The following is a 20397-nucleotide window of genomic DNA, read 5'->3' as shown; positions in this document are numbered from 1 at the left end:
GCAAGGCAACAACTACATTAGAACGTTACCGCGTAGCACAAATGGGGCGACAACCCCCAGCGGGTCAAACACCTTTGCGACTGCTTGCACTTGCAGTATGGCACGTTTGGTGATGCGTTGCTGCTGTGGTGCTGCCGCGGAACTGATCGAAAACGAGTCGGTTGAAGCTTGCCAACTGATACCCAATGTCTTCGTCGTGGGCAAGCTGTCACCAGATAGGTTCACACTGGACGCTCGGTGCTCGACAGGGATCTTTTCCAGCAGGTTGCTGAGTTCGACAACCACTTTCTGGCTTTCATGCCGCAGCCGTTCCATACTGTCATTAGCTCAGTATATAGCTGTTCTGCTTGCTGATTATTTTGCACGGAGTCCATCGTATCGTCCATGTAGGTGGAGTTGTTGATGGCGTCTGCTGCTAGCGGGTACTCACCGGCCACCCTGGACATCCAGGGATCTGTGGAAGAAACTAATCAGTCGGTCTCTTCTCAGAGTTTCTTGCTAGTACGCACACATCAGGAAACTCCTGATGCTTGCGTAGTAGCAAGAAACTCTGATCCCTGCATGTATTAGATACATATGGTAGGTATGTATGGTATGGTATGGTATGTAGACAGGTATAGACAGGTATAGATAGGTAGATATATGTACATGTAGGTAGTGTTGTCCGTCCCATTGGGCCTCACCTCCCCAAAGCACACTAGTTGAGGGAAGAGTGGAAAATAGTTCATTCTTTCACACAAGGACTCGGCTGACTTGACACCCTTGAATGACTTCTTGATAGCGACTTTCTTGAGCGACCACCGCTGCCTCTCCTGTTGTAACTAGACCGAACCATTATTGTTGTTGTTGTTGTTGTTGTTGTTGTTGTTGTTGTTGTTGTTGTTGTTGTTGTTGTTGTTGTTGTTGTTGTTGTTGTTGTTGTTGTTGTTGTTGTTGTTGTTGTTGTTGTTGTTGTTGTTGTTGTTGTTTCTCTTAACTCTGGACTCTGCTTTGCAGGGCGTGATCTTCTCCATAGCACTGAGCTCCGATGGGTGTAGGGCCTGCACTGCATCTGATGACCGTACTGTTCGTGTGTGGGACCTGCTGCTGCTGTCCGATGATGGTACAGTGGTGTCTTCCAAGTGCATGTGAGTACAATGTAACTTGGTGGACTTTTAGACTTGATTTTGTTCTCTTGTGAGAAACAAAACAGAACTGGAAGGCAAATGCGTCTCTTTGCAAACATATGCTTCAGGGCGAGGTGGCCAAATGAAACCTGGAAAACTCTCTCCTAAAAGAAAGCAAGCTCCCACAGCAGCTGACTACTCCTAGTTACCTCAATCAGAGGACTGTTTGCTCTTGCCTGTCACCTATATCTAGGGTTTCACCTTACTTGCATCCTTCTCTTGTTGTTGCCACACAGACATGCCCTATATGGACACAGTGCACGTATATGGAAGGCAATATTCGTACAAGACCTTATCGTTAGCACTGGAGAAGTAAGTGGCTTTGGACAGTGTAACTGGAGAACCTGAGAATCTGACTCTCAGATCCTGAGTATATAGGCTTAGTTGCTAGGCGGGCCTTGCTGTTGTATTGGACTGGGAACGGTCTCATGTGTGCTGGGCTTCCTTTCCGACATGCCAATATCATGTAGGTGGAGACCAATGGCGTCACGAAGTGCAGTACGACCGTACATGTACATGTACTGTAATGTTGCCCTGCTTATTGTTAGGTAATTCTTGGTCTTTGTAAGCATTATACGCAAATGCCTGTCAACAATCACACTTCGCAGGATTATGCCAAAGATTGACTCCTACCTATCTCCAACCCAGAGCGCTTCCCGTCCGGGTCGGAGTACCGCGGATATTGTCTGGTGTGGCCGGTGGCTGGCAGCCAAGGCTGAACGTTTCAAGTGGCAATGTACGGTCCTCGGAATGGATATGAGCAAGGCGTTCGACACAGTGCAGCGGGGAAGATTGGTGGAGGTAATGAAACAAATAGTTAACACAGATGAGGTACGAATGGTGGAGATGTTGTTGCACAACACAAGGCTAAGAGTGAAGATAAAGAATGCGCTCTCGGCAGAATTTCCAACATCAATAGGCATCCCACAAGGAGATAGTTTGTCGCCGGTGCTATTCACCTGTTATCTCGAAGCGACAATGCGTTGCCTGCGTCCCAGGATATCGCCAAGACCTGCCATACTGAATATTGGAGGGACAGCCTACACGACTGTCGATATGTCCATACCTTGCGAAACAGCATACATGGACGACGTTAACCTGTACTCCACGGACCGTCAACATCTAGCGTGCGCACTAACAGAGGCAGAGGTAGTGTTCAAAGAGTGGAACCTCAACATCAACCCTACCAAGACCGAGTGGACCCATCTATACCAAGAAGAGGATGTTGCAAGAAGAGGTGAGGAACGATGGAGGTCCACCCGGTTGCTTGGTTCACTGTACGGAGTCACAGAAGACCTCAAGCGCCGGCGCCAGCAAGCCGCAGCTGCCTTCAACACACTTGTCAACCTGTGGATGCGGAGACAAGTTATCTCTGAAGCAACCCGCCTGAGGTTGTTTGATGCATTTGTGCTATCTATTTTGACCTACAACTGCGGCGTGTGGGTGCTTTCATCCCGGGATGCTACAGCAATGGATGCGTTCCACAGAAAGCAGCTCCGCCGTCTATTAGGGATATCTTACCCGGAAATTATCTCCAACACAGACCTATATGCCCGCTGCAATGCCGAGCCAATATCCGTACTAAGCAGAAGAGCACGGTGGAAACTGTTTGGTCATATTCTACGCCTCCCTGAAGCAACTCCAGCGCAGGTGAGCATGACAGCGTATTTCCAGCGACAGAATCGGGGCTGGCTCGGACGCCCGCGCATCACCCTACCAGTGGTGATAGACAACGAATTAGCTAAGGCAACGTCCATGCGTCTCCGGAGTCTGAAGGACCTGGAGACACTGCGTTTGGTGGCTCGGAACAGGCAATCATTCAACGATATAATCGCACAGGTCACATTGTAGAGTGCAGATCACCTAGTGCTTTCAACAATAATAACGTACTTCCACATTATGGGAATTTGGTATAACCCCACACCCGTCATTGTTGAATATTCGATAATAGCGTGGATTTCCCCAACATTAATTATATTTTCATTTTTTGTTATCCTCTCCCATGCCGTTGTACATAAGCGGCTTGCCGCGGATATGTCAATACTACTACTTGTAAGCATTTTTACAGCCCAGTCCTTCTTTGTAGTCTCATACTGCCTAATGTTGACAGTACATGTGCATAATCTGGTGCTGGGCTGCAGGATGCTCTCGTTTGTGTCTGGGATCATACTGGTCATCTTTTGAAAGAGATCAAAGGACATCAGGTGAGTACTGTTGTCGTCGTCGTCGTCGTTGTTGTTAGTGTTGTTGCATCACTTGCATCACCTAAAACCGCTCAAGACATGATCGTATTGTTAAAAAAATTCTGCTGCTTGAACAGTGCAAAGTACAATTATTAAGAGGGACGAACAAAGAAAGTCCACTTTGCATGGCTGAAAGAGAAAAAAGAAAAGAAGAAAAACCTGAGCAGAAAGTAGTATATGTCAGAAGGCTATCTGCTGTCATGACCATCTTTTACTAAAAGCAGCCAAAAGTAATTGAACAACTTTCTAGGAGACCTCGCCCAGAGAATTACGCTACCTCGCCTTGGCTTGGCTGAGCACTCTTTTTTGGTTTGTGTTAACGTTGCCTGCCCTGGTGCAAAGCTTGCTGTGTTTTGTCACAGTTCGAGCACTTTGGCTTTAGCGCTTTGAGCAGCCGGTTTCGAAATGCTCTGCTGTTCACTAGACTTCAATGCGATTGGTTTGGCCAGTGCCTCTGAGCTCCGCTGAGGAGACCTAATAAGGTTGAAACAGCTATATACAGCTGTCTGGAGATTGAGTGGGAGACTTCACTTGAAGAGAATGTGCGAAAACTGGTTCGTGAAAATTTCTTGAGTCCTTGAGTACTGATGATGGTGGTGAAGAGTTATTTGTTCTTTTTTCTTTCAGTTAAAACTTAAAAGTAATTAAAATGGCGAATACAGCTACCAATCTAAATTCTAGTGGTCTTACCACATACCAACCGACTGAATTCAAGAAAAAATGATGGATCCTGTAAATGTAGTTCAAGTGCACATCGAAATTCGGAGAGGGAGGAAAGCTCTTTCCATGATTGCGGTTAATCTATTCCACAACAAAAAACCTCCGCGAGCTCTGATTGGAGTTCTACGAGGCCATCGTACCATACAGGAGCACTGTGCTGGTCACAGTAAACTACATTCTAACTTGAGAGAGCGCCCCGGAAACCGCCTTTCAAAGATTATTTGTGTGTTGCCATGGTGCAATATGGCCACCACCACATGCCCAAAACCCTCAGTATTCAAAGACGACAGTAGTGAGGGAACAAGCCTAGGCAAGGGTCGTGAGGGTGGGAGCACAGTGCTCCTGTATGTTACCAGGGCCTCGTAGAACTCCAATCGGAGTTCGCTGAGGCTCCTCCAATTGTAATTTCTACTTCATCCCTCTCCACATACAGGATCACTGTGCTGAGTACAGTTTACTACTGTAAAAGCAGACATTTTTGGTGGTGTAATATTTTCGATATTCTCCAAAATCGGCGGTTCGGTGGAGGGAAATTTTCGGTAAACCCGCGTTCCAGGTAAGTGTACTAGTACTATACCGACATTTTCGGTGTGTTTTATTTTCGGTGAAAATTTCGGCACCGAAGTTTACTACCGAAAATTTCTGCTTTTACAGTACGTTCTAACTTGAGACTTCAAAGCAGCCCCAGAGCAGAAACCGTTTGAAATTCAATTTCAAATAGAACAAACTGAAACAGCAAAGGCCAGCACTTATGTCAAAGCTGCCATCAGAGCATTAGCAACAGCAGGGGCAGGCAAGTGGCTATTCGAGCGGGAATAATGATGGGAAAAGTACGGCCTGAGGACCAATCGCCGGCCGCAAGCACGGAATCAAGGGGAACATTAGAATTTGCAGTGGCTGATGCAGATGCACCCCCCCCCCCCCCCCCCCCCCGGATACGGTGACTTCCAAATTTAGTCACTTCGATGCCGGCTGCCGACATGACATTCTTGACCCATCTAGAAAGAGTGCCAGACCACACGCCACGGTGTGGTTTGCGGCAGCTGATGAAAAACTGAAAACAATCAGCGGGATGACGAGAGGCAGAATCGGCCGAATACTTCTTAAGCAAGGCAACCAGGTGCGAAGGGTGTGTGTGTGTGTGTGTGTGTGTGTGTGTGTGTGTGTGCGTGTGTGCGTGCGTGTGCGTGCGTGCGTGCGTGCGTGTGTGTGTGTGTTCTAGGGTCTCAATGTGTGGAGTGTCTGTGCTGCTGATGATGGTGATGCCACATCACTGAGTATTGTAAGTCAACATGCACAACATCCGTGGGAGTACCAGTTTGTATCTGAAACTCAATGCTCCGTATATTAGAACTGTCATCTCTGTTCTGAACCTGACACACACCGTTGCAAGTGCTTGGTATACTGACTGATGACTATCGATTTGCAGCAGGCGTTACTTGTCCCATCATGTCCATGAAGCTTAGAACTCCACTATCTTTGCTCTAGTTTGCTCTCATCGACTCATGCAGGATTCCCATGTCCCCACCAGGCAGGGCCAAGTGTCCTCTGAATTCTGTCGAGCATCACGTTTTGTCAAGGGTCACTATGATTGTAGTGCCTGCTATTTAGCCATCCTTGGTTGGCTGTGTGCGCGTGTTGTGTTTGTTGTGTTGTGTTGTAGATAACTGGTGGTGGTGATGGTGGTATTCGGTGGTGGTCCCTTGATGAAATCAAGGAGACTGTGTCTCAGCAGTTTTCTTTGTCGGTGCCAGACCTGACAGAAGCAGTGAGTTTAACCTCTTCTTGTCTAGATGCATGCACTTGTAGACCAGTGATCCCTGTCCAGAACACTTAGCAATGTTATGTACACATGTTTAGGACTTCCTTGTATGTAGCTGCTGCTGTGGCTGTCTCCTTGTTCCCCGAATTTCGCCTTGTCGAGTGTTCTAAGTTGTCTAACCTTGCATTGTGCGTGTGTGCGTATGCGTGTACTGGCAAAACAATGTCACTGTTGTAGATTGGCAACACTACTAAAACACAAGTTAGGTATCCAGGTAGCCATTGTAGGCTTCGTCTTCAACCGTCTGTTCTGTTTTGTGCACTGCACTGCATGCATGCATGCATGCATGCGGAGACTAGACTGTGTTCATCACTGCAACTCAACAGTGTTGCACCAGTTGAATAATCCTGGCCAGTAGTCATCATGAGTATGAGGTCAACGCTTGCTTAGAATTACAAGTAGCACCTAACTTTGCGGTTATGTGTTGCTTGTCCTTGTCCAGGCTTTGCAGTCATCATGCGGTAAGAGACAAGACGACTATATCCGTGATGTGGCCGTGTATGAATCTCAGCATGTGCTTCTGCTCATGAACTCAGGGTACGTCCACTGTATGCTTACCGTCTCTGCAAATAAATGAAACAATGAATGAATAAGTTCCGGTCAAGCTGGTATTGTCTTGTACTTTTTTCTTCGGACTTTTCCCGTTTTCAACTCCCTCAAACTAATCAATAGATTCAATAATGTGTTGATGATGAATTTTGCCTATCTCTGCACCAAGGCTGTGTCTAATGCAGCGTGTGTAAAGGAAAGATTTACACTTCACTAGTTTGAGGGAAAGACACAAACGGGAAAAGTCTGGAGAAAAAATTGACTGTCACCACCAGGACTCGAACCAGGGACCCTCGCTTGTAGCTAGCGATGCTCTAACCACTGAGCTATGGTGTAGTCGTCATCCCAGCAGAGGCCGTTCAACATTTTCTTCAGACTTCGTAACTCACACTTCCTGTGAATCCACACAGGCGGTTGGGACGCAGCCCTCTCTGTACCCACACACTTCACGTACAAACTAGCACGCGGGGAGCCCCAAGTCATAAAAAGAATTACACCAGAGGAATTTAGATTGTGGCGTATTACATGTCTTGTGTGGATATTTGTTTGCTGAACTACAGACGTCTGCTGTTGTACGATAGCGTCAGCAAGCACATCCAGTTGCTGTTGCATGAGCCAGCCTTTGCGTCATACAGTGTGATGTCTCTTGACTGCAAGACGGGTAGATTGGCACTTGGCGGGCTGGCTGGCCACGTGTTGTGTCTCAGTGACTGGATGACTGGTGAGTCGCATGTGTGCATGTTCACACGCCCTCGCACGTACACACACTCACCTTGACCCTGCCTGTTGCCTAGCAATGGTAGTGAATGGATACACGCACACAACATACACAAAGCATCGCATCGAGACTGTCATGATCCTTTATCTTGAGTTGCTCAAATAACTTGGTGCATTCCATTCCTATTGCTACCTCTGCTTCATGTTGACGGTTAAAGGGGAAGTTAAGGCAAAAATTAAAATTTCACCAGTTGTAGTCTTCGGGGTGCTGAGTCGAATGGTCTTGGTCCGAGAAAGCTGAGACGCTCCCTTCCTACTTGAATCCCAATCGAACTCGCGCACTTCCACCGAAACTGGGTGACTGCGCCCTACGAGATGGGGATTTGTATGCAAAATGTCACTAAAAGCGCCATTTCGTTCTTATAAAAGCACGGATGACCGCGATTGGCCCATATGTTGTAGTCTTTTGGACGCTGAGTCGACTGGTTTTGGTCCGAAAAGGCTGCGATGCAGCGTTCCGCCTTTATTCCCAATCGAACATGGTTGAACAAGCGGTCACGTGCTCCTGCGTACGCCAGTCACCTGGTCACCGTGCCTGCAGGGTACAACTTACTAGCCTGTTTGACCTTTTTTGGGTGCAGTCCTGTCACTCGAGTTGAACTCGAGTTGAACCTTGGTGTGAAAGTTGTCACCTGCTGGCGTGGTGACCAGGTGATTTGGGCACCCAGGAGCACGTGACCACTTGTTCAACCATGTTCGATTGGGAATAAAGGAGGAACGCTGCATCGCAGCCTTTTCGGACCAAAACCAGTCGACTCAGCGTCCAAAAGACTACAACATATGGGCCAATCGCGGTCATCCGTGCTTTTATAAGAACGAAATGGCGCTTTTAGTGACATTTTGCATACAAATCCCCATCTCGTAGGGCGCAGTCACCCAGTTTCGGTGGAAGTGCGCGAGTTCGATTGGGATTCAAGTAGGAAGGGAGCGTCTCAGCTTCCTCGGACCAAGACCATTCGACTCAGCACCCCGAAGACTACAACTGGTGAAATTTTAATTTTTGCCTTAACTTCCCCTTTAACTAACTTTAGTTCCAGTGGCATTGTCAGTTGTGTTGCAACTGTATTCACAGCCCATAGGCTCTTGCACACGGTCCTTTGCAGTCTTTGAGGCCTCTTTCAGTTGTTCCTCCTCGTCCGCTGAACACTCACCTAACGCCGCTGTCATATCGTTTGTTTTTGCTTTCTCCTTCTCAGATGCTGTGTCTTGCTCTAGCTGTGTCCTGGCACATGATGGGAAAGTCTTCTCAGTTACTTGGGCAACTGCATCTGCAACTTCATCTTCTGATGCTGGTGTTGGTGCTGGTGAGTTGCTTGTTATTATTAAATAATGTTGCCTACTATCATGGAGGACTAGTGTCCCATAGATCCAGTAGCCATTGCCTCCCCAAGCCTGCTTGTCCAGTTGCCAAGGCAACCCATGCATACTTAAAAAAGAATAAGTACCAGTAGTAAAGATCCTTGGCAACTGCACCCAGCTACTGGTGTAGATGTGGTAGGGGAGTATGGAATCACTTTTCCTGAAATTTTGAAAGTTTTGATGCTGCTCTATTTCCTCTGGCCCTATTTGCCATTTCGTCCTGTCTCCTTTGTGGTGTATGCAGGCGAAGGCGGTAGTAATCTGTTCACGGTTGGACCAGAAGGAAGCATGGTAAGTTATGAAAGTTATGAAAGTGCTAACATGTATGGTATAGACACATGTACGTGTTTTCACTTTCTCAAGTACTTTCTCAGGTCCTACAGGACATACCTGACTGCTGTGTGTGCGTTTTTGTTGAGAATTTAGGGGACGGCGCATCCGTGTGTGTGTGGGGGGGGGGGGGGTAAGAGAAAGCCAGTTCCTTTTTGATGTTTGCAGTTGAAATGATGATATCATTGCCCTTTTCTCTTCTACTGCATGTTGTTGGCTGCAGAAATGGTGGAAAGTCAGCAACTTACCTGGGTCTGCATTAGATTGCCAGCTTCTTGCTGAATTCTGCTTACCACCTTGCAAACACCGCTGGCTATCAGCTGTGGCCATTGTTCACTCACAAGATGTACTATCCCTGACAGATAACTCTCCTAACCACCCGGTCACCTCAGCTGATAGTGATGCTGTCTATGTGATAGCTGGAGATCGGAAAGGCTCACTGCATACATATCGCTGCTCAACGGCATGTCAAGACGCGGCAATGCCACAGGTACAGTGTGTTGCGTGCTCACTTCTCTGCTGATGCTCACACCGGACTATGACCCACACCGGACTATGACCCACACCATGACCCACACCGGACTATGACCCACACCGGACTATGACCCACACCGGACTATGACCCACACCGGACTATGACCCACACCGGACTATGACCCACACCGGACTATGACCCACACCGGACTATGACCCACACCGGACTATCACCCACACCGGACTATGACCCACACCGGACTATGACCCACACCATGACGTGCACCATGACGTGCACCATGACGTGCACCATGACGTGCACCATGACATGCACCATGGCCAAGTCATTTACCTCATTAACACTGAACACCTTGGGCACCTCTTGTGAAGAAAAGTCACACAGGCACACATGTAACTTGAAATGGTGGGGATGGTGGGAATGGTGGGGATGGGGGGGGGGGGGGAATGAGGGGATGGTGGAGGGGAGAATGGGGGGATGGTGGAGGGGAGAATGGGGGGATGGTGGAGGGGAGAATGGGGGGATGGTGGAGGGGAGAATGGGGGGATGGTGGAGGGGAGAATGGGGGGATGGTGGGGGGGGGGGGATGGTGGAGGGGAGAATGGGGGATGGTGGAGGGGGAATGGGGGGGGGGATGGTGGGGGGGGGGGATGAGGGGATGGTGGAGGGGAGAATGGGGGGGATGGTGGAGGGGGAATGGGGGGATGGGGGGATGGTGGGGGGGGGGGGGGGGGTGGTGGCAGCTACCATGTATGTACTACATGCCATACCAGTTCTGGACTCTAGTAGATCGATCTGATCCTATTTGACCCAGGAAATACTGTTCTTGACCAACCAGCTGACCTTGACGTCCTCACTTTCAACCCCTATTCAGAAACTGAGCTAGTGTTGTGTGTTTGTGCCGCATGTTTATATTGTATGTATTTTTACTGTATGTGTTTGGACTGTATGTGTTTGGACTGTATGTGTTTTTATACCTCACTCCATATACAGTTACAGTCTTAGGCATGCTCTCCCTTAGTGGTGTATATATCTCCATATACACTCGGTTCCTTGTTATAATATATACATACTGTGTGTGTTTGTACTGTTTGTATACTCGTGCTTACTGAGGTGTGGTGAGCCCATAAGTGGGATCATTTCCAAGTCCACCCATGAGTTGGGGATTTCAGGGGGTGTCGGCCGTTGGACGGTTCAATAGCCAATTGAGTTTTCTTTCCAAGATTCCTTTTGAGTCTCTCTCCCCCTGCCCCCTCCCCGGGAGACTCACGTGACCAGTTTTGGCAGTGAGCAAGTACAAGTAGTACAAGTAAGTACTGTGTGTTATACTGTATATATGTGTGTGTGTGTGTGTGTGTGTGTGTGTGTGTGTGTGTGTGTGTGTGTGTGTGTGTGTTTCTCCAGGATCCAGTGTGTTCTTTGGTTGGTGTACATGGCAAGAATGGTGTAAATGACATACAGGTCTGTCGGGGCTGTGTCAGTAGCTGTGGTCGTGATGGACACATCCGTCAGTTGTCGATAGCCCATCCAGGCACGTTGACAGTGTGTTCAGACCGCAAGGTTAGTGTTAGAGTATGTTTAGTTGCTACACGTACGTACAGTGAATGTACTGCTGTCTTCTATCTATCTAGTATCTCTCTCTCTCTCTCTCTCTCTCTCTCTCTCTCTCTCTCTCTCTCTCTCTCTCTCTCTCTCTCTCTCTCTCTCTCTCTCTCTCTCTCTCTCTCTCCCTTTCCTTCATTTTGTACATCTGCCTGTCTTTCTCACAATGAACATATCAGTCATAGTCCAGAAGAGTGGACATTACTGACACCCCATCCATTCTCTTGCTGATGCATGCTTAGTTCACTATACAGTACCGAGGTAGTGCGGTCATCCCTGTGGAGATATAATATGGATAGCCATTTGACTGGCTGGAGTTCGAGACCCGCGCTGGGAGCAGGGAGCATGTACTGTGCTAACAAATGCGGTGATGCATGTGTGAACCACTATACATGCAAGGAACTGTGCCGACACCCACGGTCAACTGGGTACTCACTACTCGGAGTGAGGGTAACATGGATGCAGCTAACGAGGTTTGCCCCTTGTCGGGCATTGGTTGTGAGAGTTACCACCTCACCCTCGCCGTTAGGCGCTGCGTCTGCCACCCTGGTATTACAGGCATGGTGGTGGCCTGGCACGAGCGAAACTTCCTAAGCTGGTTGTGTTTCTCAGCGCCCGTTGTAGCGCGGACGTGCAAACTTTACTTTTTTATTTTTTATTTGACTGGCTTGAAGGCATGTTGTGGTGCTTTTGAGTCTCATCCATGTTATGTTGTGTTGATATTACGTTGCCCTTAATCATACCTGCACTTCCAGTTCTTGCCCGGCGTGGATTGGTTGGAGAGAATGATTCACACTTCGGACGGACGAGACCTACTCATTGGATTCCATTCTGTAAGTTGGGGAAGACTGTGTGTATACCGGTATGTGGGGGTGTATGTGTTGTGGTATGCAGCAGAAGTGGATATGGTTCCTGACACTACTGTCTGAGCTTGACTTCAGCGCCCAGAGTCCTCTCTGATATCCTATCTTTCCCCGCAGCACGTGCAGAAGCACACACACACACACGCACAAGAGCATGCACAATCACGCACACTTGCAAGCACACGGACACACACACACACGCGCCTGCGCGCACGCGCACGCGCGCACACACACACACACAAGCAAACACCACTTGGCACGATATCACTTGTGCTCTTAGTACGGTAGTACATGTTGGGTTGTGCTGTTGTGTGTTTCTTACTGCCCTCTGCAGACTAACTTGATTATATGGGATTCACGGCATGCCGAAACCGTTGCCACGGTGCCGTGCGGGGGAGGTCACCGCTCTTGGCACTACTCTCTGTCCAGTGATGTAAGCCTGTGGGGTTTTTATTTAGTTATTTTATTTTATTTTATTTCACTGTCCAATGGCAAAAGCCAATACAAAGGAGGGGACGTTAGCCAGCCATGCTAGCGATGGGATTGTGTGAAGGACTCGCATTTAGCAAGAGTACATAACCAAGAGTGTGTAACTCCTATCTTGAGCTGCGATGGGTTCACCCACGGCGGAATTTTTTATTGCGTCATTCTTTGGCAGAAGTATGATGAAGTGCGTATGCTTTACCGCGCTTGTTTTGTAGATACAGTGAGAGTTCATCAGGTTCAAGACACATTGATCTATCGTCCGTTGTTCTGCTTCGACTATCGCAGCTGTAATGTACAATTATTTATTTGCACTTTGATCTCTGGCTACGCATGATCGCATCAGTAAGCCAAACCGCCGCAAAAGACTAATGTCTTTAAAAAATTCCGCCGTGGGCTGGGGGGATCGTCGAGTTGCACACTCTTGGTTATGTATTCTTGCTCATAGTATGTACTGTTGCAGTGTAGTGTGACTATTGTCACAGTGGCCGGTATTGTAGCTGTGGTAAAGCTACGAGTATACTTGTAGGCTCAGAACTGCCCCGGGCGACACAAGGAATGGTCTACAAGTATGATTCTCTCCGCAACTCAATACCCGCCAGTACAGCCCTTAACATTTTCAAGTGTTTGTCCAAAAATGAAATTGAGCCTATAGGAAGTTAGAGAGTGCTCGTACTCGAGGGATTCACCGAAAAAAATTCAAATGTCATCTACATCTCGCCGATAAACTTGAAAATGCAGTTTAAACTGTCCCTAAAAAGTTGTACCGCCCCAGCCACAACATACTACGTTGTCGTCCAAGGTCGGTGATGTCCAAGGTCGGTGATGTCCATGGTCGGTGATGTCCTTGGTCGGTGATGTCCATGGTCGGTGATGTCCATGGTCGGTAATGTCCATGGTCGGTGATGTCCATGGTCGGTGATGTCCTTGGTCGGTGATGTCCATGGTCGGTGATGGTCCTTGGTTTCAAGGAAATGTGACAAATCTACCACAATTGTTATCTTGGAACTTACTTTCATTTTGATAACGTGTCTACCCTCTCTTTACTATCTCTTCGATTACCTGATATTGTTCTTCTCTTTTTGTTACAGGGAAACTCAGTGACGTTTGTGTTCCTGCAAGCGTGTCGTCTGCATTATTGTACGGTAGACATTGGTGAATGGTCTCGGCAACGTATTCTTCAGGTGAGAAAACTGTGTCATACGATATCAACGTGCATCATGGCCATATATGCAGGTGCTGCACTCCTACCGTCTTATACATTGCTATCATTCCAGCACACCCTCGCTATTAGACTACTTATCCAGTGTACCAGTATACTGGACAGGTTTACCAGTGTCCTTGCATTCTCTTCCAAAGTATTGCAGGCGAGTATTGCAGGCCAGTAGATGGTTCTGGTACAAAGAGTATCACCATGACTGTCTGTATGCTGCATGTGGAGACACAGGATTGTCAGTGCATGTGGAGACACAGGATTGTCAGGAGCAGTGACTCCATGTTCTATGACCATCTTCTCCAGCCGTGTGTTGGCTAGTGGTTTGAATAGTTTGACTTCATTGAATTTGAGGTTTGAATGTATTTTTGTGTGAAATAGTGCTAGTACTAATACAGTATAGGCTAGTCGGATACAGGTGTAGGTGCATGTGTTTTTGAGTACGTAGTCCTTTTTGAAGTAGCATGTATTCAGTTGTCGCTATACCCGGCATCACTGTATCTGTGTATGGCAGCTTTTCTGTATACACTCATATCACCACAGCCTCTACTAGTTCTTGTGGATACCCATTCCCATACTTGACAGTGTGATATGGCACCCACAGGTCGTCACTAGCGCTGCCCAGTTGTGTGCAGCAGCACTGCATGCACTGGACAGTCAATGGGTGACAAGGATCTGGATTTGTACATGTGTACAGGACACTACTCACTGATGGTGGAGAGTATAACCACGTATTGCACTATCAGCTTCTGCTCATAACATTGTGTGCTCCTCTTTTACTTGTTGTGTATGTTCTCCAGAGTAGCTTCCATGGCCGTGAAATCACGTGTCTTACTCAAGTCTTCTCTAGCAAGACATCAGGTACTTGAACTACTTGTTCCCATGTACTGGATATATCTACAGTGCATGTCACTGCATAGATTTACAATTTGACAGTGCATGTACATGTACATGACTGTACTGTACTTGCTTCTGCTCCAGCAATTTGTACTAAATTGTCAAATTTGGTTGGCATTGTTGTTGAACCTGTTTCAAGTAGTTTGTTGTGAAACAGATGCATGGCCCCCGTATGATTTATTAATGCGGGCTGTATGCGACCTGTTTGTATTATTATTTGAAACATGTAAGGCCGATGGTTGGTATTGTGCTCTGCTGCTGCTGCTGCTACTGCATTTGAACATATTGCAACAAAACAGTTGTATTATAGTTTGTGTATGTGTGTGTGTGCGTGCGTGCGTGCGTGCGTGCGTGTGTGTGTGTGTGTGTGTGTGTGTGTGTTTTCAGGTAGCACCTTGTTGGCTTCCGGCAGTGAGGACTGCTCTGTGCGACTCTCAATCTGTATCCAATCTGATCATCACTGTTTGTTCCCCAGTCTGCACGTAGGCATTTACTTGTATGAAATCTCTGTAGTTTCTAAGATCTATATCTACAGGGTTTATCGGGTGTTAGCGGCCGTCGTAAGTTCCCTTCGGGAACGGATACGATAATTTACTTTTTTTTTTACATGTGATCTCGGTTGCAGCACGAAAGTATTTGTTTTTGTACGGCTACATCACAATTAAAATATTTAATATTGCGACAAAGTTTTCGGCCATACTCCAATTTACTGCATTCCCAACTTGTCACCACCACGCGCTCTCAGCCGAATCAATGCGCAAAGCATAGAGACACCAGCACAGCAAGTAAATTGGAACAACATCACCAATTTATACTCCGACTTGCTTTTAAGGTGACCCATGCTATAGCATGTGCAGTGGGGGCAACTTATATCTGACCCCAGCTCAGTGCGCAAACATTGCAAAAGCCCAGCACATGCTTGTACACTACCGAATACATACACCACAGAGACCGCTGGAATCGGTGCTGCATTCGAAGCACGATCATTAGGGGTCAGATTTCAGTTGCCACTACTGCACATGTACTGTAGTGGTCTGTCGGGTTCCGTTGCGTGTCTCATGCATGCACACAGTCTCACACACACACAGTCGCATACAGTCACACACAGTCGCATACAGTCACACACAGTCGCATACAGTCACACGCAGTCACATACAGTCAACACACTTTGCCAGGTGCAATCATTGTGTTGCTGATCCTTGACTTACTGTAATCATCAGATGATCCAGCTGGTGGTGGTCTTCGCCCTATTGTGCATCCAGCATGTGTTCACATCTCAGGTGTTCGTACCATGTCAGCCTCGCCACTCAGCAATAGTCATGACAATGCCAGCTGGATGCTTGTATCCGCTGGTGGTAGATCTCAGATCAAGGCCTGGTTGATATCTGACGCCTGTAGCAACCCAGCTGCTGCTGCTGCTCTGCCTACTGAGCACAGGACGATGGGCGAAGCAACATCAGCTGGTGTTGTGAGCAGTAGTGGTGAGCATGGTCACATGGTGCATGACATTGCCATTGAGTCAGTGTGTCAGTACCCTGCTCCGCTATCACAGCGTGAACGTAGACTACGACGACAACAACCGCCGACGGCAATGGCTGCCGAAAGCCGTGTCATGTCAGTGTCAACGGTGAATGTGGACACCGTAGCTCAGTGTCTCGCTGTCAATCTCCCTACACCAGAGAGTCAGCATCATGCCTCTACTGCGGGTGTGTTTGCTTGGGCAGTTTACTCCGATGGCTGGTTACGGTAAGTCCCTCTTTGACTTCATCGGACTGACAGACAGCACATGCACTGCGGTTGAAAATACGAATGTGGTGCAAGTGCACACACAGTACACTACATCATGTGTTTGTTTGTGTGCATGCGTGCGTGTGTGCATGTGCTTGTGTGAACTCTTCTGTACTGTGCACCTATCTGCTGCTAAGATGTATAGCTACTGTAGTATTACGCTCCTCGACATTTGTCTTGTTGAGCACTCTCGTTAGGCTGCTCTAGTGCTGCTGCAGTACGCATTGTCCGCTGCTTTTCGTAGTTAGAGCACTCTGACGCTAGAGTGACAAGCTATCTTAATGTCTGTGGTGCCTCCTTTGCACCATGGCTGGTAGCTCAGCTTCCTTTAAAAAACTCGTAGCTGTACTGATGAGGCCTTTGTGGCCGAAACAGCTTGCTGTCTACAGCATTGGGTTAGTATAGTGTGTAGCACTGTAGTAGTAATTCCCTGGTTGGTATGCATTGTGGCAGTATTGTTCTATTGTAATGCTTTGACGTAATTATGGTGGTGAGGGTGAGGGTGGTGAGGGTGTATGTTTTTGTGCTGATGTGTTTTTCCAATCTGATCACCAGTGCTTTCTCATGGTCCTCCTGCATGTTCCCACAGGTTACTTCACTGTGACCCGAATCGCAAAGCATTTACCCTTATTGCCGAGAGTGAGCAGCAAGACCGCTCTCTGCTTTGTGTTGAGACGATCGTTGTTCCGTCTAAGTCCTGCGTGCTGGCAGCCACGGCTGGAGGCAGTGGAGACGTGACAGTATGGGATTTCACCGTGGTCTTGTCAGATTATCTCAAGGCTGTACTGGCACACTCAGCAGCCGATTGCGTGAATGGCAGCTCTGCTACGACCGCTCTTGACTTGGACACTTGTCAGCAGGACAACGCATTGCCGAGACCCGTTGTCCTGGCCACTTTGGCCTCACAACGCTGCACCGTAACGTGTCTTGAGGTGCAGATGGTTGATGGTGAGTTGACATGCTTGTTGCTTGGTGGTGTTGCTGCAGTCTGCTCCAACTGCTAATGATAACATTCTGGAGAGGCTTTAGACGTATTTCTGTGACTTGACGTGCTTAGGATAGTGAAGATCTGGTGTTGCCTTCGTTTCACATGCGTGTATTTGAATTGTAGTCTAGTTCTTGCCTTGCTCTATTCTACCGCAAACTCTGCTCTCCTGTATGATACCTGTATGTTCTTACAGTTATAATTGTTCTTTTGTTCTTTTGTTTGTTCTGAACTTCTGATATTTGCTTGCTGAAGAAGATGACAGTATAGTTCTATTGTCAGGAGGTGATGGTGGTGGTGTAACACTACACTCTCTGTCAGTGCATGACGATGAGCAAGGAGCGGTGATGCTAGAGACCAAGTGGACTGCGAGTCGGACTGATTGCCATGGTTCTACTGTTACTGGTAAGCTGGATCCCCCGCTGCTAGCCTTATCAACTTTATCATAGTTCATGTGAAGAATCCGTACTACATGTACTTTGAAGTACCAAATATAATAGTCATGTACTTCGAAGTATTATTATTATTATGCTAACTCTAACTCTCACAGCAGCAGCTGTGGGGGTCTGATTACTAGTATCGGGTATTCTTCTGTTCGTTGTACTGAAGTACTATTCTCTGTGGTTGTACACTAAGCGGGATCTGGTGTTGATTTCCCACTGCGGACTATGTGTGTGCTGCGTGCTTGCTGCTCTGTGTGCGTGTGTGCGTGTGTGTGTGTTTGTATGGGTGTGTTCGTGTGTGGGTATGTACGTGTGGGTGTGTGCTGGTGTGTGCGTGCATGCGTTTGTGCATGTGTGTGGGTGTGTGCATACATGCGTGCGTGCATGTGTGTGCATGCTATACTGTGTGCAGGTCTCTGCTGGCTACCTAGTGGTTGTGTTATGTCCACATCATGTGACCAGCATGTAGCTGTGTGGAAGATAGCTGCAGTCGGCGACACAGTCAGTGAAACAGCAGCCACACGCCCACAACAATCCTGCACAATAGATGAATCACGTACCCCTGGCTCAAATACACTCACACAGCAACCCAGTATCCAGGTAAGTTGTTGCATCAAGTATCCATGGCCCTTGAGCATGTCTATTTCCAAACATTGGTCATCTATTGCAGTAATCCTTAGTAGTTAATCGCTGTCTGTTCATTTTGTTCCATGCACCATGAACACACGCTGCAAATCTTCTCATTGTGTGTGTGTGTGTGTGTGTGTGTGTGTGTGTGTGTGTGTGTGTGTGTCGACGAGAAATGGAATGCGATGCGGGACGTGGTGACGGCGGCAGCTGCGGACACTCTCGGTCATCAGAGGAGACGGCAGCCTGATTGGTTTACGGAAAGCCAGGACGGGCTGCGGCCACTGCTGGACGCGCGCAATGCATGCTATCGAACATGGATCACTAGTGGCCGGAATCAGGCAGAGTATTCGCGCTACCGTGTTGCGCGCACGAGGGCTCGCGCTGCCACCCGAGCTGCGAAGAATGATGGTTTGCTGCCATGGCACAACGTACTGAGAAGGGGCGCTTTGACTCGGCGCGCATTTGGGCCGGTATCAAGACCATGCAGACGGCTCGGCGAGGGCTTGTGGGTGTAACTGCAGTCGCTGTGCGGGACGAGAACGGAAATGTCTGTAATTCACCGGCGGATCAGGGCCGCACATGGCACCGCCACTTCTCCAAGGTTTACAATGTTCCAACCTCGTATGAACCTGCAACTGTTGCCACCATTGAGCAACAGGAAGTGTGTGAAGACCTCGCCGATCCACCTACTCTGGAAGAGCTTAGGCAAGCTGTGCGCCGACTACGGAACGGAAAAGCAGCAGGAGGCTCTGGAATCTTACCGGAACTGCTGAAGGCTGGTGGGGATGGCCTCATGATGGCACTACTAGACCTTGTCCAGACAGTGTGGAATGCAGAGCGGGTGCCCCAGGAGTGGGTGGACTGCCAGCTTGTCCCGATACCAAAAAAAGGAAATCTATCCAGCTGTGACAATTGGAGGGGCATCGCTCTTCTGGAGGTGGTAGGAAAGGCTGTTGCTGGCCTCGTCCAGACAAGATTGCAGCGGCTCGCGGAAGACATCCTGCCAGACACGCAGTGTGGATTCCGCAAAGGCAGATCTTGTGCGGACATGATCTTCGCGGTGAGACAAATATCTGAGAAACTATATGAACATCGCTGCTCTGGTTTCATGGTTTTTGTTGATCTACGGAAGGCCTATGATTCCGTCACCCGTAAGTGCATGTGGGAAATTCTCCGGAAGGCGGGCGTACCTGACAAGCTGGTTACCATTATCAGCTCATTTCATCCCTCTATGTCTGCAAACCTGTCGATCCCGGGCATCGAGGCCGAGCCTATTGAGGTGCAAAATGGCCTTCGACAAGGTTGTTGTATGGCCCCAGTATTGTTCAATATATTCATGTGGGCAGTATTCCAGCTGTGGCAGCGTGAGGTTGCGGACATACCTGAGATTGGACTTCCCGTCTCCTCTAACTCTGGACCGTCTCTCCTTTTCAAACGCCAGAAGACTGACACAATCAACATCCATCGTGACTGTCAATTCGCAGACGATTCGGCACTTATTGCTACAACTCACCATGGTGCCACACTTGCGCTCAGCCGGTTCATGGACGTCGCAACTCGCTTCGGCCTCACCATCAACCTATCAAAAACCAAAGTAATGGCGGTCGGCTTCGGCATTTCTCCGGAGGATCGTCGTCCATTGGTGGTTGGCGGGGAAATTGTCGAGAATGTGCATGACTTTCGCTACCTAGGCTCCATCATCCATACTGGTGGCCGCACCGCAGTGGACACTCGGTCCCGAATAGCGTCAGCATCTAGGGCATTCGGAGCATTGCGTCGATCTGTCTTTGATGATGGCGATCTTTCACTGGCAACGAAGCGAATGGTGTATGATGCATGTGTGGCTTCTCTTCTCCTTTACGGAGCGGAGTGTTGGGTACCACTGAAAAGCGAGCTTGCGGCGCTGTCCGCCTTCCATCTTCGCTGCATTTCCGCAATCTTAGCCCTCGGTAGAAGAGACACCTGGGACTTCCACATCAACAGGAAGACCATTCTGGAGGCCTGGAATCGTCGAGATCCAGTGGATATTACCAC

General features: G+C 48.3%; 1 protein-coding gene across 3 annotated transcripts in view; it reads left to right on the top strand.

Moving 5' to 3' along the window:
• Nucleotides 1-20397, top strand: part of LOC135806617 (tRNA (34-2'-O)-methyltransferase regulator WDR6-like) — a 36632-nt gene that overhangs the window by 12616 nt on the left and 3619 nt on the right. For 2 of the 3 annotated variants that reach the window (XM_065320844.1, XM_065320842.1), the window contains exons 7-26: nucleotides 997-1127; nucleotides 1403-1478; nucleotides 3308-3370; nucleotides 5352-5411; nucleotides 5793-5897; nucleotides 6394-6488; nucleotides 7061-7221; nucleotides 8474-8581; nucleotides 8881-8927; nucleotides 9190-9456; nucleotides 10864-11019; nucleotides 11817-11894; nucleotides 12259-12357; nucleotides 13499-13591; nucleotides 14421-14481; nucleotides 14905-14958; nucleotides 15738-16263; nucleotides 16895-17253; nucleotides 17546-17695; nucleotides 18146-18333. In XM_065320844.1, coding sequence (XP_065176916.1) covers nucleotides 997-1127; nucleotides 1403-1478; nucleotides 3308-3370; nucleotides 5352-5411; nucleotides 5793-5897; nucleotides 6394-6488; nucleotides 7061-7221; nucleotides 8474-8581; nucleotides 8881-8927; nucleotides 9190-9456; nucleotides 10864-11019; nucleotides 11817-11894; nucleotides 12259-12357; nucleotides 13499-13591; nucleotides 14421-14481; nucleotides 14905-14958; nucleotides 15738-16263; nucleotides 16895-17253; nucleotides 17546-17695; nucleotides 18146-18333 — 2877 coding nt within the window. The remainder of the gene's footprint in view (nucleotides 1-996; nucleotides 1128-1402; nucleotides 1479-3307; nucleotides 3371-5351; nucleotides 5412-5792; nucleotides 5898-6393; nucleotides 6489-7060; nucleotides 7222-8473; nucleotides 8582-8880; nucleotides 8928-9189; nucleotides 9457-10863; nucleotides 11020-11816; nucleotides 11895-12258; nucleotides 12358-13498; nucleotides 13592-14420; nucleotides 14482-14904; nucleotides 14959-15737; nucleotides 16264-16894; nucleotides 17254-17545; nucleotides 17696-18145; nucleotides 18334-20397) is intronic. The other variant, XM_065320843.1, reaches the window with a different exon arrangement.

Source organism: Sycon ciliatum, chromosome 1 (assembly GCF_964019385.1).
Source record: "Sycon ciliatum chromosome 1, ocSycCili1.1, whole genome shotgun sequence".
Taxonomy (NCBI): domain Eukaryota; kingdom Metazoa; phylum Porifera; class Calcarea; order Leucosolenida; family Sycettidae; genus Sycon; species Sycon ciliatum.
This window is presented reverse-complemented; position numbering and strand designations above follow the sequence as displayed.